A 27148-nucleotide genomic window follows, 5' to 3' on the forward strand; every position below is an offset into this window, starting at 1 on the left:
TTGATTGGTTGATGAGTGGAGAATATTAAAAGATTGCTTGATCTTTAGCAGCCCCAGGACTGAAATGTGCTTCGGGCCCTATAAAGGAGGGACATTCTGGCCAGAATCGTGAGTGGAAAGTTGGCTGAAAATCCCTGATGTTCTCCCAGAAAGAGACCACATATTTAAGATTATCTATAAGGGTAGCTAGTTTAAAAGGTAAACCCTAGGCTGTTTCCAGTAGACAGTGAACTGACATAAGTGGGGAAGAGAGAACGAGGGAGAAAGGAGCAGGAAGAAACAAGCTGATTCCACGTCATACCTTCCTTTTAACAGGGGTTTTCTCCTCATCACTCCCCTCCAGAGTGGGCAGTACTGGGGTCCTCTTCTGCTCAATCACACACTAGAGCAGTTGTCCATAAGAATCCCTGACTGTCTCCAAAAAAGGCAGGGGAATTAATTAGGAGGAAGAGTCACAAAAATAGAGAGGCAATTAAAGTAGCTGATAAGATGAAGTGGAAGAGGCAGAGTAAACCCCAATAACTGTGTTCTCCCTCCCACTTAGACTGTGAGATTCATATGGAACAGGGACTGTGTCCAACCTATCTTGTATATTACCCTAGGGCTTAGTACAATGCTCAGCACCCTGTAAGCACTTAACACATACCATTATTAATATTATTAGGAATTTGTCTTAGTTCAGCTCACAGCACAACTGCAAGGGAAGAAACAGGGAAAAATGGAGCCCTTTGGTGTTCCACAAAATATTGTTATAACAGTGGTTTATTGTGCCCATAATGTTCCCACAGGAGGAATTTGAACTTTCCTCAGGTGTTCTTCATTCAGTTGAAAGTTGTCTTTAAGGGCCACTCCTTCACAATCAAGACCAGTTGGGAATGCCCGTGTCAGCAGAGAAGAGGTCTAAAGCACATTACACTTGGAGTGGATGTCAAGTGGAGTGTCAAATGTGATGTGAAAATTAACAGAACATTGGACCTGCGTGAAGTCAGCACGGTCTTACAGTGCAGTATGATATCTATGCAGAAACCTCGCTCTGTATAGGCAGAATTTGTCTGTGTTGAATGAAAATCTGGATGTACATCTCAAGTCTTTAAATGTAAATTTGTACGTTTCAAAAACTGAAGGGTATTGGCTTTTAGTTTATGACTTTACAACATGAAACATGATGCGATGGATATAAACACTTGTATTTGGAGCTGAAATTTGCAACATTGTAGTGCCGTCTCCTGTGCCTCTCGTTACACAGATCTTGCTGTAGAATGAAAATGATGGCATGGTCTCTTTCCCTTCCTTACTCTCAATGTTTATTTTTCATGTGTAACAGAGAGAATATAGTTCTAGGTGAAAGGGTTACTCTGATTGTAAAATCCCAGTTTCAGCAGCTGGAATCTTGACAAGAAAATGATCCAAAAAGCTTTAAAGTCAATTAAGATGAGCCTTCTGTCATTGCCAGGACTTGGAATTCAGGAGCAGAGTGAAATAATAATAATGATGGTATCTGTTAAGTGCTTACTATGTCCCAGACACTGTTCTAAGTGCTGGGGTAGATAGTGCTGGCGCAGATCTACATCTCCGCCCCTGTCCTCTCCCCCTCCCTTCAGGCTCGCATCTCCTCCTGCCTCCGGGACGTCTCCACCTGGATGTCGGCCCGCCACCTAAAACTCAACATGAGCAAGACTGAGCTCCTCATCTTCCCTCCCAAACCCGGTCCTCTCCCAGACTTCTCTATCACCGTGGATGGCACGACCATCCTTCCCGTCCCGCAGGCCCGCAATCTCGGTGTCATCCTTGACTCGTCCCTCTCGTTCACCCCACACATCCTATCCGTTACCAAGACCTGCCGGTTTCACCTCTACAATATCGCCAAGATCCGCCCTTTCCTCTCCCCCCAAACGGCTACCTTACTATTACGGGCTCTCGTTATATCCCGGCTAGACTACTGTGTCAGCCTTCTCTCTGACCTCCCTTCCTCCTCTCTCGCCCCGCTCCGGTCTATTCTTCACTCCGCTGCCCGGCTCATCTTCCTGCAGAAACGATCTGGGCATGTCACTCCCCTTCTTAAACAACTCCAGTGGTTGCCTATCGACCTCCGCTCCAAACAAAAACTCCTCACTCTAGGCTTCAGGGCTCTCCATCACCTTGCCCCTTCCTACCTCTCCTCCCTTCTCTCTTTCTACCACCCACCCCGCACGCTCCGCTCCTCTGCCGCCCACCTCCTCACCGTCCCTCGGTCTCGCCTATCCCGCCGTCGACCCCTGGGTCACGTCCTCCCGCGGTCCTGGAACGCCCTCCCTCCTCACCTCCGCCAAACTGATTCTCTTTCCCTCTTCAAAACCCTACTTAAAAATCACCTCCTCCAAGAGGCGTTCCCAGACTGAGCTCCTTGTCCCCCTCTACTCCCTCTGCCATCCCCCCTTTACCTCTCCGCAGCTAAAGCCTCATTTTCCCCTTTTCCCTCTGCTCCTCCACCTCTCCCTTCCCATCCCCACAGCACTGTACTTGTCCGCTCAACTGTATATATTTTCGTTACCCTATTTATTTTGTTAATGAATTGTACATCGCCTTGATTCTATTTAGTTGCCATTGTTTTTACGAGATGCTCTTCCCCTTGACGCTGTTTAGTGCCATTGTTCTTGTCTGTCCGTCTCCCCCGATTAGACTGTAAGCCCGTCAGACGGCAGGGACCGTCTCTATCTGTTGCCGACTTGTTCATCCCAAGCGCTTAGTACAGTGCTCTGCACATAGTAAGCGCTCAATAAATACTATTGAATGAATGAATGAATGAATGAATACAAGGTAATCAGGTTGTCCCACGTGGGACTCACAGTCTTAATCCCCATTTTACAGACCAGGTAAATGAAGCTCAGAGAAGTCAAGTGAGTAAATGAGTTGTCCAAAGTCAAACAGATAAGTGGCGGATCCGGGATTAGAACCCATGATCTCTAACTCCCAAGCCTGGACTCTTTCCACTGAGCCATGCTGCTCCTCCCATCCTTTGCCATGTTGTAGCTATGGCTCTGGGATCTCCAAATTTGCCCCTTGTTGGCCTCAAATGTGATCTTCTTGGATGATGATGCTCCAAACAGCATTTACAAGCTGCTTTCCAATTATTTAAATAGCGATTTTTAACAGTAACCTGTAAAGTGAAATGTTGTTGTTCCTCCTGTTGTTCTTCCTCCATTTACAGATGGGAAGATGGAGACCCAGAAGACTCAGGCAACTCTGCCCAAGTCACAAGACCCAGTGGGCTTTAGCCTGCTGAGCTATATGCTCTTCTTTCAGAAGAGACTGTGAAAGGGGCCCGTACTTTTATATCAGTTCAAATGTTGACCTTTCTGTCAGATCATTACTATTGAACTACTGATTCAATGGCAATATTTTCTATGGAAATGTGCCTATACCTCCATATGTGTGTGTGGCTATACATATTATAGTATATACTCGACTGGGTTTAAAACTCCCCGAACAAGCTTTAAATGATAGCCACTTTTGCTGCCCTATACTTTTGATTTCTTAAACCCTCCTTAGTAAACCAGCCCTAAAGCCCATCTCCATTTAGAATATACAGCCCACCCCTTGTGTTGAAGTGATCATGGAAGGAGATTAGAATGCCCGAGTTGTCATTGCTGTTATTTCTGTACTTTCACAGCTACTCTGAATTCACGTGTCCCTCACTCTAAAACTCTTTAAATCTGATGGTAGTGGAGAAGTGGGTAAAGAATTTCAGCTTCTCCCAACTGCATAAGAGTACAAACTGCTATTTAAAAGCCCAGGAAAATAAATCCCTCTCCCTTTATTGATAATGGTTAATTACTCTATTTGGCTCACAGCAAGGTGCCAGCCTTTATGATGAGAAAATGCACCACATTCATAGGTTGCATTCATGTGGTAGATAGCAATTATAGACAAAGTTTGCTTCTGAAGGACACCTATAGAAAAATAGTAAAAGAGGCAGCTAAGTGGTCAAATGGATGAAAATACCCAAGGATCCAAATTCCAGGCCATTAGTCACTCCAAAATATTAGGTGGCTGGCGGGTTACATTTATCTTCACAGATTCACTGGTTGACTTTTTTTTAAAAATAATTCCAGTTTGTCTACAGATGAGGCAGAAAAAGAGAGTGAAGGGCTTCTACTAACTGTGCAGAGCATTGTACTAAGTGCTTGGGAGAGTACACTATAACAGTTTGGTTGACATGTTCCATTCCCCCTAAGGAGCTGAATTCACCTCCAGAAAGCCTTCCCTGATTAAACTCTCATGTCCTTACCCTATTCTCTCTCTCTTCTACATCACCTATACACTTAGTCCTACCTCCTAAGCACTAATTTACTCACTCACCCCCAGGTGCAGCACTTATGTATAGATTCTTATGCCTGGTCTCTTCCCCTGGCAGTAATTTATTTTGTTTGTCTCTCCCACTTAACCGTAAGACCCTTGGGGTCAGGGATCATGTCTATTTACCCCCTGGTGCTCTCCAAGCATTTAGCACAGGGCTCTGCAAACACTAAGTGGTCAGTAAAAACACTGATTGATTGAGGGACTTCAATAAGAAGCAAGAAGCCACTAATGCTCACATTTGCTACTCTCTGTGGTCAAATACTGTGCAGATCTACAAGTTGCTGTTTCCTCAATCCATTGGGTGGGAGGTTGGAAAAGGCCAAAATGACAGGCCACTTGACCTTAGAGGTTCCATGATCTCTAGCTTCCCTGGGATGCAACAACCTGGCAAATAGTAATAATGCTTTACTAGAGCTCAGAACATTTTTGACAACTCCCCCCTGAATTGGGAGATAGGAATAAATGAAATTAGCCTTCATAAGTTCTTATCTGGCCTAAATTACTGCTCAACCCAAGCAGATGGTCAAACTAATTGTTTAGCTGAGGAGGTACAGGTATTACTAAGCTCTGGTATTGATATCAGGAGTTCTTGACAGAGCTTATTCAATTAGGTGGCCTCTTACTTCAACTACTTCAGCTCTTATCAGCCCCTCATCCCCCTGTCCTTTTCTCAAAGATAACGGGATTCAGGAGCTGAGTAAGGTTACCATCTTCCCAAAACACTTCTCAGATGTAAGCATGTAACTGCTCTTTTACAGTAGGCTCAAAGCAAACAATAGAGACCTCTTGCAAGTTCTGCAGTCCAGAACCAAGATTATCAGCAGTTGGAAAGACCTGAACAGTTAGTAGAGCAGTGGAGCCTAGTGGATTCCTTGTCACTCACGGTGTACCAAGGCTTGGGTGTGACATACATGAAATGCATCCCCAGTACTGATTGTAGCTGTCAGTGGTTTCTACTGCCATGATATCAGTACCCTGCGTCTTGGTGGAGGCTTACTAAGTTTTTCCCACATGTGATCTGGTAATCTTGGTCCAGAAAGTGGTATTGGATTGTGCTTTTGAAGCCCTTTCTCTCAAAGCATGACTTGGAGCTAAATGAATCTAGGTGCAATGCGCTTCATTCCCTGGGCCCAATCATCAGCAGTCAGTCCGACTGCAGTCCAGCCAAGGAGAAACAAAGTGAATCAAGGGGTCCTGATTGGTCTTGGACCATTCATTCATTCACTCATTCAATAGTATTTATTGAGTGCTTACTATGTGCAGAGCACTGTACTAAGCAGATGGAATGTACAATTCGGCAACAGATAGAGACAATCCCTGCGCAGTGACGGTCTCACAGTCTAAACAGGGGAGACAGACAGCAAAGCAAAACAGAACAAAACAAAAACAAGACAACATCATTAAGATAAATAGAATCAAGGAGATATACACCTCATTAACAAAATAAATAGGGTAATAAACAATATAGTGCTGAGGAGAGGGAAAAGGGGAAAAGCAGAGGGTGGGGGGAGAGGGGAGGGGAGGAGAAGCATAGAGGAAGGGTGGCTCAATCTGGAAAGGCCTCCTGGAGGAGGTGAGCTCTCAGAAGGGCTTTGAAGAGGGGAAGAGAGTTAGTTTGGCGATATGAGGAGGGAGGGCATTCCAGGACAGTGGTAGGATAGGGGCCAGGGGCCAATAACTGGATAGGCGTGAACGGGGAACAGTGAGGAGGAGAGTGGCAGAGGAGCGGAGTTTACAGGGTGGGCAGTAGACAGAGAGAAGGGAGGTGAGGTAGGAAGGGGCAAGGTGATGGAGAGCTTTGAAGCCAAGACTGAGGAATTTTTGTTTCATGCAGAGGCTGATAGGCAACCACTGGAGGATTTTAAGGAGGGGAGTGACATGCCCAGAGAGTTTCTATAGGAAGATGAAGAATAGCCTGGAGTGGGGAGAGACAGGAGGAAGGGAGATCAGAGAGGAGGCTGACACAATAATCCAGTTGGGCGCTCATGGGATACCAAAGATGTCAAACATTGCCAAGGATCACTCAAGATTTAAAGTCCCTTCCAGGGTAGTTCTACAAGCTTTAATCTAAGCCCTACCTCTGTTCTCCTCTGAAAATGAACTGAATTACCTAGTTGGGCTCAGAATTTGGGGGGGACCCCTGGAACCGAGGCTGACCTAGTGTGATTGTGGGCCAATGGATCAGTGGGTACTCTCACCCCTAAGGCAGGCAGGCCCTAGAGGAGCAAGCAGTGGTTCTCCCAGTTGCCCCTTCACATGAAGCCCCATGCTGAGTTTCTCCCCTTCACCTCACCCACAGACAAATTTTCCTCCATTTTCTCTTCTCCTTCATTAAGAACAACATTTCCATTCCTTTAACACCTTTTTTTTCTCAGTTGCAATAAGAATATGCCTCAAAGGAGTTGTTGGTGCATAAATCTTTAGAGGTAACAGATGCTTCGGGTTCATTTCTGTTGACTGCGTAGTTCCTTTGAATTTTCCAGCACTGTCTATACTACTAAAGAGGCTCCTGAGACGTCTCCAAGCTGTATAAGTGGGTCTGTCTCCTTTGCCGTGTGGCAGGAGTTGGCACATATAATCCTGGGGTGGCCCTTATACTTTAAATTTCTTACAGAGGAGCAGAAAACCTGGAACTCTTACAGTATAAAAAGTGAAAAGAGAAAGAGAAATAGTAGGAACGTAAAGTCCAAATGAAAAAAGAGAAGAGAAGATTAGAAAATGTGAAGGAGAGAGTGGGAGAACCCAAGAAGGTGTCTCCCCTTTCCTTTCATAGACAGTAAGTGCAGGAGTAGTGACATCTCTCAGAAACAATGATCTTTAAGATTCCAATATGTCCTAAGGGATACTGGGGAAGCTCTAATGGAAAGAGCATGGCCGTGAGGGTCAGAAGGCCCGTGTTCTTATCCCAACTCTACTACTTACTTGTTGTGTGATCTTGAGCATGTTACTTAACTTCTCTGGGCCTCTCTGTGAATCCGAAAAATGGGAATTCAGTACCTGTTTTCCCTCCTACTTACTCTGTGAGCCCCTTGTGGAATCTTTCCCAGCACTTAGTACAGTACTTGACATTTAGTAAGCACTTAACAAATGCCACAATTATTAAGGAAAGCACCCAATATTAGATCAGTGGTTTTCTCATAATTGTAGTAGAAATAACTCTTACTGACAGCCACTTGTTGCACTGCTCTGCATTAGGCATTTGAGAAGGACAGACTAAAGAATGGCATGGCTCCTGTCCTCAAGGAGCTCACAGTCCAATGGGAGAGACAAACATAACAATATTTATAAGTAGGGACATCAAAATGAATAACTGAGTTCACATTTGTACATGAGTGCTACAGGGGTATGGTGTATGTTCGACACTGCTAGAGTTAGCCGAAATCAGTCAATCGTATTTACAGAGCACTTGAGAAAGAACAATATAATGATAGACAAATTCTGTGCCCACAAGCTTACAGTCTAGAGGTCGAGTTTACATTCTAGAGAACTGAAGAGATTATGATTTGGCACAGGGTGCTGGGAAAGCTTCTTTGGAGGAGTTGGGATTTAAGAAGGATTTTGAATGTGGGAAGAGCAGAGGTCTGTCTGATATGGGGAGCAGCTTAAACGAGAGGACAGGTGTGGGAGAGTTGACAGTGAGGTACAGATAGAAGGGTAGATGGGGAGGGATGAGGACGCAAGTTGGAAAATAGGTAAGGAGAAAAGATGAGGGAGATTGCCATGAAGCCATCTGTGAGAAGTTTTTGTTTGAACTGGAGAAACATAAGAATCCAGTGGAGAATTTTGAGGCGAGGAGAGATGTGGGCCGAGACAAGCTTGCCTTGAAACCTCCTTGGAGTACAGTGTGCTGCTTTCCACCTCAGCCAGTTCGTCCTGCTGGGCACCAAATTCATGGTTCCAATCAATCAATCATTTTGTATTTATCATTTTGTATTATTTTGTACTTATCACTGTGTGCAGATCACTGTATTAAGCGCTTTGGAGAGTGCAACACAGCAATGAAATGGACACATCCCCTGCCCACATTGAGCTTACAATCTAGAGGGAGCTTACAGTCTAGTGGGAGCACTGATTCAAACTCCTGGAACTCAGTCTTTAATGCCCCTGAACTTTGCCCTAAAAACACTGTTTCATGGCTCTAGGCTGGAATCAGTAAAGTTCTGTGGGAAAACTGAAACATTCTGGTCAGTCCTCAAGGTCCAGCCCAGCCAAATGTCCAGAAGATGGGGTCTGAGTTTGACAGTCTGATGACTGGCTCCAGGCCTACTGGGACCCAGGCTGGACTTTGTCCACTCAATGCCAGTCACCATTCTTCCCCTCTAGACTGTAAGTTCACTGAAGGCAGGGAATGTGTCTATTGACCCTACTGCATAGTGAAAGGAGCACAGGCCTGGGAGTCAAAGGACCTGATGATGATAATTATTATTATTACTGTGATATTTTTTAAGCACTTACTATGTGCCAGGCTATGTTCTAAGTGTTGAGATAGACACAAGATAATTGTTGGTATTTGTTAAGCGCTTACTATGTGCTGAGCACTGTTCTAAGCGCTGGAGTAGACATAGGGGAATCAGGTTGTCCCACGTGGGGCTCACAGTCTTAATCCCCATTTTACAGATGAGGGAACTGAGGCACAGAGAAGTTAAGTGACTTGCCCACAGTCACACAGCCGACAAATGGCAGAGCTGGGATTCGAACTCATGAGCCCTGAGTCCAAAGCCCGTGCTCTTTCCACTGAGCCATGCTGCTTCTCTATTGGCCACAGTCCTTGTCCCACATGGGGCTCACATTCTTAGTCCCCATTTCACAGATGAGGTAACTGAGGCACAGAGAAGTTAAGTGACTTGCTCTAGGTCACACAATGAACAGGTGGCAGAGCCAAGAGTAGAAACCAGGTCCTCTGACTCCCAGGCCATCCTCTTTCCACTAGGCCACTCTACTTAGGACCTGGATTCTAATGTTGGCCCTTCCAATGAGCTGCTGTGTGACCCTGATAAAGTCACTGCACTTCTCTGTGTGTCAGCTTCCTCATCTGTAAAATGGGGAAGCAATCCCTGCTTTCCTCCTACTTAGACTGTGGAGCCCCAGGTGGGACAGGGACTGTATCCAACCTGATTTACTTGTAACTACCCCAGACCATAGACAGTGCTTGAGGAGTAGTAAGCACTTAACAAATACTATTGTTATTATAATGAGCATTACCCTCCCAGGTCCTTAGTAAAGGCCTACATTCAGTAAGCACTCAACCTTGGATCAGTGGATTGATTGTCATTTAAGGTATGGAAGAAAAAGTAGATGAAGGCAACTGGGGAGACCAGTGTGCTGATGAAAAGAAAAGACTGCATGCATGAAACTGTGGTATTGCTAAGACTGCATGTATGAAGCCCTGATATTGTACGTTCCCCTTCTTCACTCTTGGATGAGATTCTGAGAAAGGCAGGTTAAAATAAAGCAAGGCTTACAAAGACAAAGGAGGGAGAGTTCCACAGGTCTACAGATCATGAAAACAATCTCCATAATTCTCTCTTTGGGCTGGCCACAAGACAGCACATGCTCCTGACTGAGGCGTGGCAGGGGAAACTTCTCAGAGAATAGTGGAAGGGAAAAACCCTTGCCTAACAGCAAATGCTGACAAAAGGTGGCAATAGGGGATTAGTGGCACTGTTGTGTGTGTGTGTGTTGTTTGGGTGTGAGTCTCCCTGCAGGTGTATCGTTGTGGGTGTATAGGACATCCTGTGTAATTATGAGGAAAGTCACGTGGCCTAGTGGAAAGAGCACTGTACTGGGAGTAAAGAGACCCAGTTTTTAATCCTGACTCCTCCACTTATCTGCTATGTAACCTTGGGCCTTAACCTCTCCAAGCCTTAGTTTTCTCATCTGAAGTTCTGTGGGAAAACTTAAGCACTTTGTTCCGTCCTCGAGGTCCAGCCCAGAATATGCCCAGGAGATTGGATCCGGGTCTGCAAAATGGGATTTCAATGCCTGTTCTCTCTCCCACTTACACAGTGAACTCCATGTGGGACAGGGACTGTGTGGAACCTGATTATCTTGTTTCTATCTCAGAGTTAAGTGTAGTGCTAGGCAGGTATTAAGCACTTAGCAAGTAGTGTTGTTATTATTATCGCTGTTACTGTTAATTCTATTATTATTATGTAGGGGTCCCACTGTGTGTTTCTTTGGTTCAGCTAAGCTTCCATCCAGGATTTCACAAGTCTTTGTCTCTCTCTGAATGTTTCTTTAAATCTGTTGGACTTTCCAAACACAGGAAGAGCCTGGGCTCTTACCTTACTCTATAGGATTATTACTACCTACTTGCAGGATCATTCAAGGTTTTGTTAACAGAAAGAGCAAAGGTTTTCCACCACAATATGAAATCTGCATTCCTTTAACAGAAAGGAGAAAGGGAGGATGCCACATTTTGTAGAAAACCAGGAAGTGTCTTGGCCTTGTGGATAGAGCAATGGCCTGGGAGTCAGAGGGCCCATGTTCTAATCCTGGCTCCAACATAGGTCCATTGTGTGACATTGGTTGTGGTATTTGTTAAGCACTTACTGTGTACCAGGCACTGTTCTCAGCCCTGGGTAGATACAAAGTAATCGAGGTGGACACAGTCCCAGACCCAGATGGCGCTCACAGTCTTAAGCATCATTTTACAGATGAGGGAATTGAGGCGCAGAGAGGTGAAGGGACTTGCCCAAGGTTACGCAGCAGATAAATTGAGGAGCCGGAATTAGAACCCAGGTCATCCTGACTCCCAAGCCTGGCCTGTATCTACTAGGCCACACTTTTTATCTGATCTTGGGCAAGTCACTTCACTTCTCTGCGCCTCAGTTACCTCACCCGTAAAAGGAGTTTAAATCTGTGAGCCCCACATGGGACATGGACTGTGTCCAACCTGATGAGCTTGTATTTACCACAGTGCTTAACACAGTACTTGGCACACAGTAAGTGCTTAGCAAATACTACTAAAAAAAGAGACAAGGTGTCCATCTTAGTGTCTGTCTCCCCCACTACACTAAGGGCAGTGACTACTAACTGCTTTATACTTTTTCAAACATGCAGTGCAGTGTTCTGCAAAATGTAGGAGCTCAGTAAGTACTATCAATTGATGAAGGACTTAGAAACTCCCAAGCAAGAGAGATCCTTGATGTTGAAGGAGAGAGTGGGTGTCAAGCAGGTTGTTTCAAAATCATGCTCTAGAAAACTTAATCAAGCCTTTTCTGTAAGTTTATGCTGGAAGTAAAGTAGGAGGTCAGAAGGAAGGGTAGTAATTTAGGACAGATAAAGGTTAAGACTGACTATCCAAAAACTACCCTTCTCTGAAATTTTGGCTCAAAATAAAAACCAGTGACTGCTTTAATTTGGGCAGAAAGCAAGGAAGAATTGTGTCATTCCCAGAAGGGATAGTGGTACTTAGTGGATTTGATATCTCTCTGAGGCTCAACGGGTCTTAGTTCTGATTCCGGTTCCTCTGTTATCTTAGCATGACCTCTGGCAAGCCACATCCTCTTTACTTGCCAACATCTCTTATATTTCAGGCAGAATACTGCCTTTCTAATCACATCAATATTTGAACTACAAGCTTGTCAAGCACTTAGTGAAAAGAATGTTGAAAAATCATGCTGGGAATTATTTTACCTTAGAATCCTTGATAACCACCTTACCCATCACAATGGTTCCAGACTTGGGTTCGCATTAATATGTGACTCAGCTCTCTGCATGTCTTCTTGAAATATACGGCCAAGAATGTATTTAATCCTTAGAGCAAATGTTTCTTAGGCTACACTCATTTTCAATCATTTTACTGTCATGGTAGAGGCATAGCTATGTGGCTGAAATTAATACTTCATTTAGAAAGCAACTGTAAAAGTAGTGATGAGGCAAATGAGATTTACCCACAGTGCAGATTTTCCATGAATCTACGTTCAAGTTGGTGGCAGATATTCATTTAAGAATATTGAGAAACAGCATGCAGAAAATCCAGGAGAAGGAAGCATCCCCTTTCGCGAGACTCCCTGAAAGAGACAGTTTTACTCTTAATGTCCATGCTGAATCCCATGCTAAGCAGTATGCCTAATGGAAAGAGCACAGGCCTGGGAGCCAGATGACCTGGGTTCTAGTCTCAGCTCTTCAACCTGTCTGCTGTGTGACCCTGGGCAAGTCATTGAACATCTCTGTGCCTCAGAGAAGCAAATGGGGATTAAATGACACTGGGACTTTTTATTTTTTAAGCCTTTAATTTGGAGCCTCCCTGGTCCCTTCACTCTCAAAACGGTATTTTTGTTGCTGTGATATGTTTCTGATGAATCAAATGAGCTCCCTGAAGGTCAGTAAGGCAGTTGATATAAATGTAGTGTCCCATGAAAAAGTTGTGTGGGGCAAGCAAACATGACATATTTCCGGTCTGTAAACTCCCCCAGGAGAGGTGTCCCTGATGGACATTCAGCTTTGCTGAAGGAGAAGAGGTGTAAAGTGCAGTTAATTGTCCAGGTGAAGGAAGAGGCCAGTTGTTAGGGAGGAAAGAAGAATGATGCAGAACTAAACATTTCTGAAAAAATTCCGCATATCATTATTGAATGTAAAATGGCCTGATCTTAGTTAAGAGCAGATGGTAGTCATTTTTCTTCTATACAAGTTTATCAAGTCTTGGTGAGTTTGTTTTTGAAAGCAGAGTGCAAATTGATGCCGCTGCCCTAGCTGTTCATTTCAATTCAGTGTTAGATCTGCCGTACCGTCATCTTCCAATTTGGACCAAATTACTCCAGCCGGGAAACTAGATTTAGCTTACTTTTTCCCCTACCAAGCATTATTTTTTAAAAAGCTCGTAAGATCTAGGAGAATTTGAATCTTAGATAAAAAGCTCTTGCCTATGTGGAAGGTTACTCAACTCTTAAATTAGCTGGGTCTTTTCAAGCCTAATTTCCCATTTTTTGGACAGAGACATAGCTCTTGTACCCCCTCAGAGAGATCCTTAAAAAATGAGATTGCCTGAAACATCCTAAAGCTGGGAAGTTCTGGGCCTTAGCCTTCTTCACCAGCCCTTCCCACTCCAGGATGCCAGAGCAGAAAGTGATCATCTGTTGATTAAGTGCATAGTACAGCGTTCTGCACACAGTAAACATTCAATAAATACCACTAATCATGGTGGGCCCCTTTCTGCACGTTGTCCAACGTTGCATGAGAAGCAGCATGGCACCATGGCTAGAGCACGGGCCTGGAAGTCAGAAGGTCTTGGGTTCCAGTCCCGGCTCTGGAACCTGTCTGCTTTGGGCAAGTCACTTCACTTCTCTATGCCTCAGTTACCTCATCTGTAAAATGAGTATTGACAATGTGAGCCCCATGTGGGACACGGACTGTGTCCAACCTGATTTGCTCATATTCATTCAATAGTATTTACTGAGCACTCACTGTGTGCAGAGCACTGTACTGAGTGATTGGAAAGTACAATTTGGCAACAGAGACAATCCCTACCCAACAGTAGGCTCACAATCTAGAAGGGGGAGACAGACAACAAAACAAGTAGACAGGCATCAATAGCAACAAACTAGAAAAATAGAATTATAGATATGTACACATCATTAATAAAATAAATAGAATAATAAATATGTACAAATATACACAAGTGTTATGGGGCAGGGAGGAGGGTAGAGCAGAAGCAGGTAGTAGGGGTGACGGGGAGGGGAGGAGGAGCAGAGGAAAAAGGGGGCTCTCTCTGGGAAGATCTCCTGGAGGAGATGAGCTTTTCTCCTTTATATCCACCACTGCGCTTAGTACAGTGCATGGCACACACTAAACACTTAACAAATACCACTATTATTATTATTATTATTATAATCAGGTGTTCAGGCAGGCAAGAGAAAAGTACCAAGAGGATGACTCAGGTTTGGGGGTCCTGAAGGCAACTGCATAAACTGAGATGGAAGTGAAACTTCAATTTTTCCTTTCCCCCTTTCTGGGTTATGACATTCTTCAAAAGCACATGTTGAAAACTGAGACTGGGGCTGTGGGTGCAGGAAGTTGGGTCTCTGTAAAAATCAGGACAAGCGAGTCTGCGGCAATTGAGATTTAGCAGAGGACCTGACAAGGAAAGGGAAAAGCAGTAAATAAATAAAATGAGCAGGGGCCACCAAGGCCCAAGACAAAAGTCACAATGACTCACCAGCTGTCTCGGGAATGCCATTTTCTCTTGTTCAGTCCTTTTGATGTATCTCAGATTCAGTGTGACAGAAGGAGAAAGAAAAGGGTGAATCACAATTCCCCCAGATAAGAAATTCAAGGTGAATGCATTTGATAAATCATGTGTTATGACAAGTCCTGTTGGAGGCATTTTTGCTGCTTATTAAAATTAAGATACTTAGCTAAGTGCTTGCGAATGGAATCTGTAATAGATTTCTTTTCATGGCTGCAAGGCTTTCTTCCCAAGTGGCTTCCTAGCAGAGGACTACATACACCAGTGTGGCTTTGCTCAGTATGAAACAGACTTTATCTGGCAGCCTGTGCCCACACTTTCATTTTGGGATTTGGTTTAGGAATTCACTTGCCTGAGCCTTAAGATTGTACCATGGCCTAGTACTCACTTGGTTCTCTTCCAATCAATCAATCAATCAATGGTATTTATTGAACACTTATTGTGTACAGAACACTGTACGAAGCACTATGAAGAGTACAATAAATAAAACAGAGTTGGTAGACATGTTCCCTGCCCACAGTGAGTTTATAGTCTAGAGTGGGAGACTGATATTAATAAATAAATTACGGGTATGTACATAAGTGCTGTGGGGCTGAGGGTGGGGTGAATGAAGAGTGAAAATACAGATGCAAGAGTGACGTTCCTCTCTCAGCTTTCATCCCTTAACTCTGGGAGACTGAGATTTATCCACTGCTTTTCTCATTCTTCATTCATTCTTAAAGAAGCAGTGTGGTCTAGTGGAACGAGAATGGGACTGGGAGTCAGAGGACCTGTTTTCTAATCCCAGGTCCACCACTTATCTGCTGTGTGAACTTGGGCAAGTCACTTGACCTCTCTGTGCCACAGTTCCCTCATCGGCAAAATATAGATTTGATGCCTGTTCTCCCTCCTACTTAGATTGTGAGCCCTGTTTTGATCTGACATTTTGTATCTCCCCCAGCACTCAGTACAGGGCATGGCACATATTAAGCACTTAACAAATACCATTATTATTAGTATTATGACTATTATTACTATTAGAATTTGGTTCTCGCCACAGCTCTGCCACTTTCTTGCTGCATGACTTTGGAAAAGTCATTTAACTTCTCTGTGCCTCAGTTTTATCTTCTGTAGAAATAGGGATAAAATACCTGTTCTCCCTCCCCTTTAGACTATGAGCCTCAGGTGGGAGAGGGATTCTGATCTGATTATATTACAATTACCCCTGCATTTAGTACAGTGCTTGGCACTGTGTAAGCAGTTAAATTATTCTCCATTTTTCTCTCAGGGCACTGATTTGCTCTCATGGAGTCAACTACCACCTTAGTGCATTACTCACAAATCTATCTCTCTGGCTCTCACCTCTTCCCTTATCTACAATCCTACATTTTCTCCTCCCTAAGATGACTGCACCTCAAACTCAATATGTCTTTTGTCCTCTATGCATTTAGATCTGATTCCTTTAGATACTTGGTAGTCGTGCCCCCACCCCAGCCTCATATCACTTACATATATATCCATTTTATTTTAATGTATATTAATGTCTCTCTCCCCCTCTAGACTGTTTGCTTTTTGGAGGCAGGAAACATGTCTACTGACTCTGTTGTACTATATTAACCCAAGCTCTTAGTATAGTGCTCTACATGCAGGAAGCACCCAGTAAATGCCAATGATTGATTAATTGATTGATGCCCAAAATAGAATTTCTCATCTTCCCTTTTAAACTTTCTCCATCTCTCATATTTGCCATCTTTCTCCATAACTCCACTGTCCTCCTATCCCAGAAAGCTGCAGCCTTAACAGTTGTATGAATGGGAGGCCTTAAAGTTAGTGAGGAGTTGAACTCACCGGGCATGAGCATTCACACTGTCATCTGCTTAATCTGGCCCGTCTTTCCTTAATAATAATGTTGGTATTTGTTAAGCGCTTACTATGTGCAGATCACTGTTCTTAGCACTGGGGTAGACACGGGGAATCAGGTTGTCCCACGTGGGGCTCACAGTCTTAATCCTCATTTTACAGATGAGGTAACTGAGGCACAGAGAAGTTAAGTGACTTGCCCACAGTCACACAGCTGTCAAGTGGCAGAGCCGGGATTCAAACTCATGACCTCTGACTCCAAAGCCCGGGCTCTTTCCACTGAGCCACGCTGCTTCTCACTTCAGATCATTTCCTGGCTCTGCCCCTTCCTCACCACCCTGGTTCAAGCATTCCTTACTGCCCCCTTCGCCCCTACCCCCCGGTGCCAATCTGCCAGACTACAACCTTCCCCTTCTTCAGAGCCTTTCTGAAACCTCACCTCCTCCAAAAAGCCTTCCTAATTAACACACTGGATTGCATCAGTGCAGCATCCTCCTCTAACACCCCCCTCAGTCCTTGTGTATTTATGTGTAGTCATTTGGATAGTCCATAATTTTTTTCTGATTTATTCTATGTATCATCCTGGTACTATAGCTCCCCTCCCTGTCTGCTCTTTGTTCTTTCTCTGGCTCCCATTATTTGCAAATATTTTTCTTTCAAATGTGTTTTTTCAGTACTTGGTGCAGAGTATTATACTAAGTGCCCGGGAGAGTACAAGAGAGTTGGTAGACCACAATCCCAGCCCTGGGGAATTTACACTGTAGTGGGAGAGACAGATACTAAAATAAATTACAGGTAAGGGGAGGTAACATAATTTAAATATTAGTATGTAAATGCTGTCAATGGAAGGTGTGAGCACTATAGTGATGCAGAAGTGCTGAAGTGGCAATAAGGGAGGAAGAGTGGATAGAAAAATGAGAGATTAATTACAGATCATTTCCTGTAGGAGGTAAGCTGTTAGAAGCAGTGTGGCTTAGCAGAAAGAACATGGGCTTGGAAGTCAGAGGATGTGGGTTCTAATCCCGGCTCTGCCACTTGACTGCTGGGTGACCTTGGCCAAGCCACTTCACTTCTCTGTGACTCAGTTACCTCACCTGGAAAATGGGATTAAGACTGTGAGCCCCACATGGGACAATCTGATTGTCTTGTATCTATCCCAGCACTTGGAACAGTGCTTGGCACATAGTAAGTCCTTAACAAATACCATCATTATTATTATTAATTAATTCAATCATATTTATTGAGCACTTACTGTGCACAGAGCACTGTACTAAGTGCTTGGAAAGTACATTTCAGCAATAGAGACAATCCCTGCCCACAGTGGGTTTACATTCTAGACGGGGGAGACAGACATCAAAACAAGTAAAGAGGCATCAATAGTATCAATATAAATAAATAGAATTATATAGATATATACACATAAAAACAAGTAAACAGGCATTAATATAAATAGAATTATAGATATGTACATATATACACAAGTGCTGTCGGATGAGAAGGGAAGGTAGAACAAAGGGAATGAGTGGGGCAATGGGGAGGGGAGGGAGAGCTGAAGAAAAGGAGGGCTTATTTTTAGTAGTAAGGCGTTCAAGACAGGGAGAGCAGTGGTGGTCTACTATATGTGAAGTGGAAGGTAATTTCAGGCAGGAGGGCGATCATAAGCATAAGATCATAATAGATAGAAAGACAAGAAAGCAGCTCAGAGAATAAATTGGTTTGAGAGGAGTGAAGCATGTGAGCTGGTATGTAGTGAGAGAGAAAGGAGGGGCATCGTTGAGTCTTTACAAACTGGCAGCTCGTTATGGACAAGGAACATGTCTGCTAATTCTGTTGTATTGTACTCTCCCAAGCACTTATTGTCGTGCTCTGCACACCCCCTCCAATCTGGCTTCCGTCTCCTCCACTCTACCGAGACTGCTCTCTCTAAGGTCACCCATGACCTCCTTCTTGCCAAATTCAATGGCTCCTACTCCATTCTAATCCTCCTTGACCTCTCAGCTGCCCTTGACACTGTCGACCATCCCCTCCTCCTCCACACCTTATCTCACCTTGGCTTCACGGACTCCACCCTCTCCTGGTTCTCCTCTTATCTTTCTGGCTGGTCAATCTCGGTCTCCTTCGCAGGCGCCTCTTCCCCCTCCCATCCTTTAACTGTTGGAGTTCCTCAAGGGTCAGTTCTTGGCCCTCTTCTGTTCTCCATTTACACTCACTCCCTTGGTGAACTCATTCTCTCTCATGGCTTTAACTACCATCTCTATGCAGATGACATGCAGATCTACATCTCTGCCCCTGTCCTCTCCCCCTCCCTTCAGGCTCGCATCTCCTCCTGCCTCCAGGATGTCTCCACCTGGATGTCTGCCCGCCACCTAAAACTCAACATGAGCAAAACTGAGCTCCTCATCTTCCTTCCCAAGCCAGGTCCTCTCCCAGACTTCCCTATCACCATGGATGGTACGACCATCCTTCCCGTCTCTCAGGCCTGCAACCTCGGTGTCATCCTTGACTCGTCTCTCTCGTTCACCCCACACATCCGATCCGTTACCAAGACCTGCCGGTCTCACCTTTACAATATCGCCAAGATCCGCCCTTTCCTCTCCATCCAAACGGTTACCTTACTGCTACAGGCTCTCATTATATCCCAGCTAGACTACTGTGTCAGCCTTCTCTCTGATCTCCCTTCCTCCTCTCTCGCCCTGCCCCAGTCTATTCTTCACTCTGCTGCCTGGCTCATCTTCCTGCAGAAACGTTCTGGGCATGTCACTCCCTTTCTTAAACACCTCCAGTGGTTGCCTATCAACCTCCGCTCCAAACAAAAACTCCTCACTCTAGACTTCAAGGCTCTCCATCACCTTGCCCCTTCCTACCTCTCCTCCCTTCTTTCTTTCTACTGCCCACCCCACACGCTCAGCTCCTCTGCCACCCACCTCCTCACCCTCCCTCGGTCTCGCCTATCCCACCATCGCCCACCTCCTCACCATCCCTCGGTCTCGCCTATCCCACCATCGACCCCTGGGCCACGTCCTCCCGTGGTCCTGGAATGCCCTCCCTCCTCACCTCCGGCAATCTAATTCTCTTCCCCTCTTCAAATCCCTACTTAGACCTCACCTCCTCCAAGAGGCCTTCCCAGACTGAGCTGCCCCCTTTTTCCCTCTGCTCCCTCTATCCCCCCCTTCACCTCTCCGCAGCTAACCCTCTTCTCCCCCCTTTCCCTCTCCTCCTCCCCCATCCCGTCCCACCCCCTCAGCACTGTACTCGTACGCTCAACTGTATATATCTTCATCACCCTATTTATTTTGTTTAATGAGATGTACATCACCCTGATTCTATTTATTTGCCATTGTTTTTATGAGATGTTCTTCCCCTTGACTCTATTTATTGCCATTGTTCTTGTCTGCCTGTCTCCCCCGATTAGACTATAAGCCCGTCAAAGGGCAGGGACTGTCTCTATATGTTGCCGATTTGTACATTCCAAGGGCTTAGTACAGTGGTCTGCACATAGTAAGCGCTCAATAAATAATATTGAATGAATGAATGAATAAGTGCTCAGTAAATACCACTGACTGATTAAAGCCATTGATCTGGAGTTTCTGTTTGATGTGAAGAGCAATGAGCAAATAGTTTACAAGCAGGAAGTGTGTGCAAAATAATGTTTTAGAAAGATGATTTGGGCAGCAGAGTGAAGTATGGATTGGAGATGGGAGAGGCTGAAGGCAAGGAGATTTGTGAGAAGATGGATGCAGAAATCGAGATGGAATATGAAAAAAGTTCTTAGATCAGTGATGTGGCAGTTTGAATGGAGAGGAAGGGATGAATTCTGAAGTTGTGAAAAAAGAGCAGACAGGATTTGGTGACTGACTGAATATGAGGTTTGAAAGAGAGGAGTCAAGAATAATGACCAGTTTGCAGGCTTGAGAAAAGCATTATCAGTGACCATGTTCGGTGTCCACTTGCCTCCTCTTCTCTCTGGCCATTACCCCCCCCGCCTCCACCCCCCCCCCCCCCACGTTGCAGCCTAGTGAATTAGTTTCAAAGATGTGTTTCAGGAGCAAAAGGAGGGAAGGGTGGGACCTTTCATTCAGCCAGAGTAAAGTAAAACCTGTGCTGAGAATCCAATGTTTTCATGAGCCCTCAAACTTACCAATGACACCTCTTTTAACAAAGTTCTCTCTTTGAGGCTAAATATACTTGATGTTTCATCTTCTCACTTATTATCTCTGCACTGAGCTCTGCCCTGCATTTCTCACTTATATAGTTATTCCCGTCCTGTGCTTGTCTGGCCATTAGTCATCTGTGCTTTTGAGCCTAATTATTACAGCTGGTGAATTCTATGCTGGCTTTCTCTGGCCTGAGCAATATTTCTTCCTGTCAGAGTGTCTGCCTGCAGAGTTGTGAAGAATCCAAGATGGCCAGTGCTTCATATGTGTTCACACAGGGGTGCAGCCTGCTTCATTTCAACACCTCTAAAGGTTCTGCAACACTCAGAATTTGGTTCCTATTTACACTGAGAAAGGCTTGTGTTTGTCACCTTCAGGTCTGAGTAGCTACCCCTCCCCTTCACCTCCCTTTCCCCTCCCCAAACACCTATATAGAATTGACAGAAAATCCACATCCATTAAAATAGGAGCACAACTGAGATGCTTGTTCATTGATGAAAGGAATACTCCTTTGATTCTTTTTAGGCAAGTAGGAAAAATTCCTCTCTACAGTGTTTAGTAACTTTCAGGCAACGATTTTAAAAAGTCAATTTTTACCTGAGAGCTTATTACAGAACTTAATAGGGTCAATGAACTCTAAAGTCATCTCAGACCCAATCCCACAAGTAGCTCACAGTTTAATTAATTGATCGATCAATCAGTGTTATTTATTGAGCACTTACTTTCTGCTGAGCACTGTGATAAGCCATTGGGAAAGAATATTACAACCAAGTTGTTAGACATGTTCCCTTAATCCCCATTTTACAGATGAGGATACTGAGATACAGAGAAGTTAATGGCTTGCCCCCTCATTATGAACCAGGAGCATGTATACTAATTCTGTTGTGTTGTACTCTCCCAAGTACTTAGTACAGTGCTCTACACATAGTAAGTACTCAGTAAATACCACTGATTAACTGATTGATTGATTTCCCTAGGACACATAGCAGGCAATGGCCAGAGAGGGATTAAAACCTAAATTTACTGATTCCCAAGCCCGTGTTCTTTCTACTTGAAAGTGCCGCCCTGTTTTCCTAGTGGGATTTGTGGTCTCAGAGAGCATGTTTACCAACTCTCTTTTACTGTACTTTTTCAAGCGCTTAGTATAGTGCTCTGGACACAGTAAACGCTCAATAAATACAATAGAATAAATGAATGAACTTCCTCAGGGGGTGCTCTTTAGGTCCTAAGGGAAGAGGACCAACCATACTTTTAGGCCAAATTTGCATCTCCCTCCACTGAATTCATCTCCCATCTATGTAAATGAGGCAAAGGCAGAGCAACATTTAGTAGGATGGAGCTTAGCTCTCACATCCACTTTGCAGAAACACGGAGGAGCTCACACAGATGAGAGGAAAGATGCTGTTGTTATTCAGAGAAGCAGCATGGAGTGGTGGCTAGAGCATGGGCCTGGGAGTCAGAAGGTCTTGGGTTCTAATAATAATAATAATAATGTTGATATTTGTTAAGCGCTTACTGTTCTAAGTGCTGGGGTAGACACAGGGGAATCAGATTGTCCCATGTGGGGCTCACAGTCTTAATCCCCATTTTACAGATGAGGTAACTGAGGCACAGAGAAGTTAAGTGACTTCTCCCAAAGTCACACAGCTGACAAGTGGCCGAGCCGGGATTTGAACCCATGAACTCTGACTCCAAAGCCCGTGCTCTTTCCACTGAGCCACGCTGCTTCTCTCTCGACTCTGCCACATGTCTGCTGTGACCTTGGGCAAGTCACTTAACTTCTCTGTGCCTCAGTCCCCTCATCTACAAAATGGGGATTTTCTTTTCTCCCTCCTACTTAGACTGTGAGCCCCATGTGGACCTTGATTAACTTTCATCTTCCCCAGTGTTTGACACATAGTAAGCACTTAAAAAACTATTATTATTACTATTATTATAGATGATATGGAGGATATTTTGTGGAGAGTAAGGTTATTCCAGATCTAGGCACCAAATGACATAATGGCCTAATAGAAAGACCATGTTGCTGAGAGCAAGGATACCTGAGTTCTGGACTGTCCCTGGTATGCTTTCTGGCCTTTGGCAAATCAGTTGACCTCTCTAGTCCTCAAGTTTCCTCACCCAAAAAGTGACAATAAGAATACCTAACTGCCTTTGGTAGTGTGTTGATGTAAAATCATAATACTTACTCTCAGTTGTTTATTTTTTCTAGTTATGAAAACTAAATTTTCCCTTAAGAGGATAAGGTTACTGTGACTGACGTGAAATTTTAGAAAGACTACAACAATATGGCTTCTTTAGAGGCAGTCAGTGCTGTTTGTAGCAAAAATACAAAAATGCATATCCTCTTTTTTTAATTAATGAAAATGACTCAAATATGATTGTTTAAATTCTGCTCAGGAGCTTTTATTAATTGTTAATGTGCACAACTTTGACCAATTTGAATCATCTCTGGATTATAAGGAAGATTTCAACTTTCATTTTAGTGGAATTTCTTGAACACATAAGTGTAGGTGTGTATGTGTGTGAATGTACATTGATTTTGCCACATCTGCTTACCGCAAGTTGATAACTCACAAAAATGTGTTCTTGTTGTGAAGTAACAGAACTGCAAAGAAGCTTTTTGCATCCTTAATTTAGTCAACACAGTGTTTAATTATCCACAGGGATTATGAGGAGTTAAAGACATGACAGGGAATTTATTTAGGCTTTGCTTCTTGCCTTTCACAGAGCTGCATGTTTTCCCATATTGGGGGGTCTATCCATTTACTTTAATGGCTACTTATTGTTTGACCATCTTTCTTGTTTGGCCACTTACTCAAGAGAGAAGCAGTCCTGAGAGATGAATCAAATCTAGGAGAACTACCTACTTAATGGATGGTTTTGTGGGCAACCACTCAGAAATGCCTAGTGCTTAGATGGGGAAAAGAGGTTATGGGTACAAGATGGCTCTCACTATCGCTTCTCCAGGGGCTAAAATAACAGCTGGAGTTCTAGCAAAAATCAGAAGCAGGTCTCCCGAAGATAGTTCAAACATCCAATCTTTCGGGAACAAAAACATGATTCAGGCTTACATCATATAGAGTCTTTTGGTCCTGACTTATTCTGTTTCTACTTCTGTCTCCCTGAAGGTTACTTTCAGGATTTGTTGAACAAGTCAGAGAAGTCTCTCCACGACACGTTTCCTACCATGTACGGGGAGCTGTATAGCCAGAATGTCAAGCTCTTCAGGGACTTGTATACCGAGCTGCGACGTTACTACCGGGGCTCCAACATCAACCTGGAAGAAGCCCTGACTGAATTCTGGACCCGGTTGCTAGAGCGACTCTTTAAGCTGCTGAACCCCCAATACCTCATCACTGATGATTACCTGGACTGCATGGGGAAGCACTCGGAGCAGCACAAGCCTTTCGGGGAAGTCCCGCGGGAACTGAAGCTGAAAGCCACCAGAGCCTTCATTGCAGTGCGTTCCTTCGTTCAGGGCCTTAGCGTCGGCGGCGATGTCGTCAAAAAGGTGTCTCAGGTATGTAGGCCACAACTCTCCTTCCACCCCTGCAAGCTCTCTCTGGGCAGGGAACGCTTCTTCCAACTCGGTTATATTGTACTCTCCCAAGTGCTTAGTACAGTGTTCTGCACACAGTATGAACTCAATAAATACCATTGATTGAATCCCCAAACTTGCAGCAAGGCCTCTGAACTCCCACTAAAAAGTAAATCTAGTGAAATCCCTCTAGACTCTAAGCTCACTGTGGGAAGAGACCTTGTCTACCAACTCTGTTAATCATCAGAACGTCTAGTCACCAAGCAGTCTAACAGCTGGTCCCCTAAAAGTGAGCCATTCCGTCCCGAGTTAGCAGTATTTGCTGAGTGCCCTCTATGGGTTTAACACTGTATTAGATGCTGTGGGGAGGAACTCTGCCATTAAAGGGCCTACCATCTAATGGGAGAGGCACACAGACCAAACCCTCTCACATATCTCAAAGTGTAGTCTCTTACCACAGGCCCACGGGGATGAGCTAAGAACTTGCAATGGAAGCTGATCTATTGGAGTTACCGGTGGGCAGGCACCCACACGAAACTCAGGGTCTGCTTTGCATTACCAAATGCTCAGATCTGAAGCAAAGTTCAGGAAACCAAGAAAAGCAAAACCCAAATCCTAACTATAACTAGTCAGTCGATGGTCTTTCTGGAGTCCTTATGGTTGCAAGAAGTCCAGGAATGGCAACTTTAAAGGTAGCAAAAATGCAATGAATTTTAAGTATGTGAAGAAAAGGATAAGGACATTCACAAAATCCATAGATCCATAGATCCATGCAGATGATTATGAAGCTAAAATATAAAGAGACTAAGAAGTGTTTGCAAATAAGCATGCCATTTTTATATAGTGTTTTAATTTTCTCCAAGTGCTTTGACATTTCTTATCTCAGTTTGTCCTCACATCCTACTTGTGAGGTAGGAAGAGGCAAGAGCTACTATCTACATTTCTTAGATGACGAATCTGAAGCAAGTCATTCTGCCCCAAAATTACCCTCTCTGTGAGGCAAGAGAGACTGAGAGACTAATGGCAGGAGAGGGGCTTAATCCCAAATCTCCTTACTCTCAAACCCACATCCATTCCAAGGAAACTTGCTGCCAAAGTGTCACATCCTTAGTCCTTTAAATGGCTAGAAACCCCAGACTACTCTGAGGTAGGATAAGTTAAGTGCAGGCCCTACAAATCAGACTTTCATTCCCACTGACAAAGGGGGCTAGTCAAGGGAATAGAGCGTCCAAAGCTAGCTATTTCTTCAGTTGCTCTTGGGGATTCCCGGCACATCTCTTAGTTGAGGTTTGCCAATCCTCCAAATCATATCATGGTGTTTTCCTTTTTGAAGTTAATGTGGTTAAGAAATGGATATGGGCTTGTCAAAGGAAATATTGGAAAAATATGTAGAGAGGGCAGGAGCACTGAGGGAAACACATTTCCCTGGTGGTTGAAGTAACTCCTGAGGGGAAAATACAAATGAAATGCACTTTATGACTTGATGGGAAGGGGAAACCAAACCGTCTTGCGCACAAGCCAGGGTATTTTGGGGCAAGCAGCATGGTAGAGTGGATAGAGCACAGGCCTGGGAGTCAGAAGGGTTCTAATCCCAGCTTGTCAACTTGCTTGCTGTGTGACCTTGGTCAAGTCACTTTACTTCTCTGGGCCTCATTTACCTCATCTGTAAAATGGAGATTTCGACTGCGAACCCCACGTGGGACAGGGGCTGTGTCCAACCCAATTTGCTTTCTAAAAGTGAGGGGAAAGGACAGGCCTATACATATATGGAATTCAGGGATATTCAAGTAGGAAACAGCCAGCATCTGTCCCTTGGTTTGCAACTGAATGCATAAGATAGTAGAAGAAAATTAACTTGATAATATGACTGGTACATTTCATGCAGAGATGGAAATCAATAGAAATAAGAATCTGGGTGTGACTAAACTGCGAATGTGAAATTGTAATACTAATTAATTTCCTTTAGAAGAAAATGCTTAGTAGAAGCCGACATTATTTGAGGCAGAAATTCCAGACTTAGATCTTAAACAGAAACATTAATGCATTAACAGTGATAAATGCCTCCATTTATCAGTGCAGGCCTATAAAACTGTTCAGCTACACAAAAGCCTTCGTACATCTCATTAGTGTCACACTCTGATGACACTTGTGACAGACAAAAGAAGAAAATTACATAATTTAGAAGAGACCAAAGTCAAATGTTTTTCATAAATCCTTGGAATCGCTGAGAGTTTCAACTTTTTGCATGCCACTGTACCTTTTGCCTAAGTTGTATGAAATCTCAGAGAGTTGTAACAATGAAAAATGGCTGCTTCTCCCTTTGCTAAGTTTGCCATTGTCATTTCATCTTGTTTCAGTCACTTTTTTGTTTTCCACCTTAGAAAGAGAGGTATATTGTCTCAAATATGTGGGGTTTTTTTGCAGTAACCTTTTATGAGAAAGAGGCCAGTGGAGTTATAGGTAGGTCCAAGAATTCAGTCTTAATCCCATCAACTCTGCCAGTCTCTAAGCCTCTAAAGGAGATTTGAGTCATAATACAGTAGGCCCAATATTTCAAGTGAAGAGTTAACCTTGGGCTGAACCCATCGCCCAGATACATAGGGATTTTCCCAGTAAATGTATTTTGCCATCAGTGATTTCCTATTATAATTACATTGGGTCACCTAGAGTTAAATAGTGTCTTTTCCATTAGAAGGAATAATTTCCTCTAATACAGTAACAAACATGGGCCTTGAATAGGCCAATCCACACACCCTTCCATGCCCTAGAATACCAGAGTGCCTAGTTATTTAACCCTCTGTTCTCTTTTATCATCGAGAAGCAGCATAGCTCAGTGGAAAGAGAACAGGCTTGGGAGTCAGAGGACATGGGTTCTAATCCTGGCTCCGCCACTTGTCAGCTGTATGCCTTTGGGCAAGTCACCTAAATTCTTTGTGCCTCAGTTAGCTAAAACGTAAAATGGGGATCAAGACTGTGAGCCCTGTGAGGGACAACCTGATTACCTTGGATCTGCCCCAGAGTTTAGAACAGTGCTTGGCACATAGTAAGTGCTTAACAAATACTGTTATTATTATAATTTCTTCTGAA

General features: G+C 44.0%; 1 protein-coding gene across 1 annotated transcript in view; it reads left to right on the forward strand.

Moving 5' to 3' along the window:
• The window catches only part of GPC1 (glypican 1), a 446939-nt gene that overhangs the window by 347971 nt on the left and 71820 nt on the right, over positions 1-27148 (forward strand). The window contains exon 3 of the mRNA XM_029066910.1: positions 23652-24043. Within this exon, the coding sequence (XP_028922743.1) occupies positions 23652-24043 (392 nt within the window). The remainder of the gene's footprint in view (positions 1-23651; positions 24044-27148) is intronic.

Source organism: Ornithorhynchus anatinus, chromosome 1 (assembly GCF_004115215.2).
Source record: "Ornithorhynchus anatinus isolate Pmale09 chromosome 1, mOrnAna1.pri.v4, whole genome shotgun sequence".
Lineage (NCBI taxonomy): Eukaryota > Metazoa > Chordata > Mammalia > Monotremata > Ornithorhynchidae > Ornithorhynchus > Ornithorhynchus anatinus.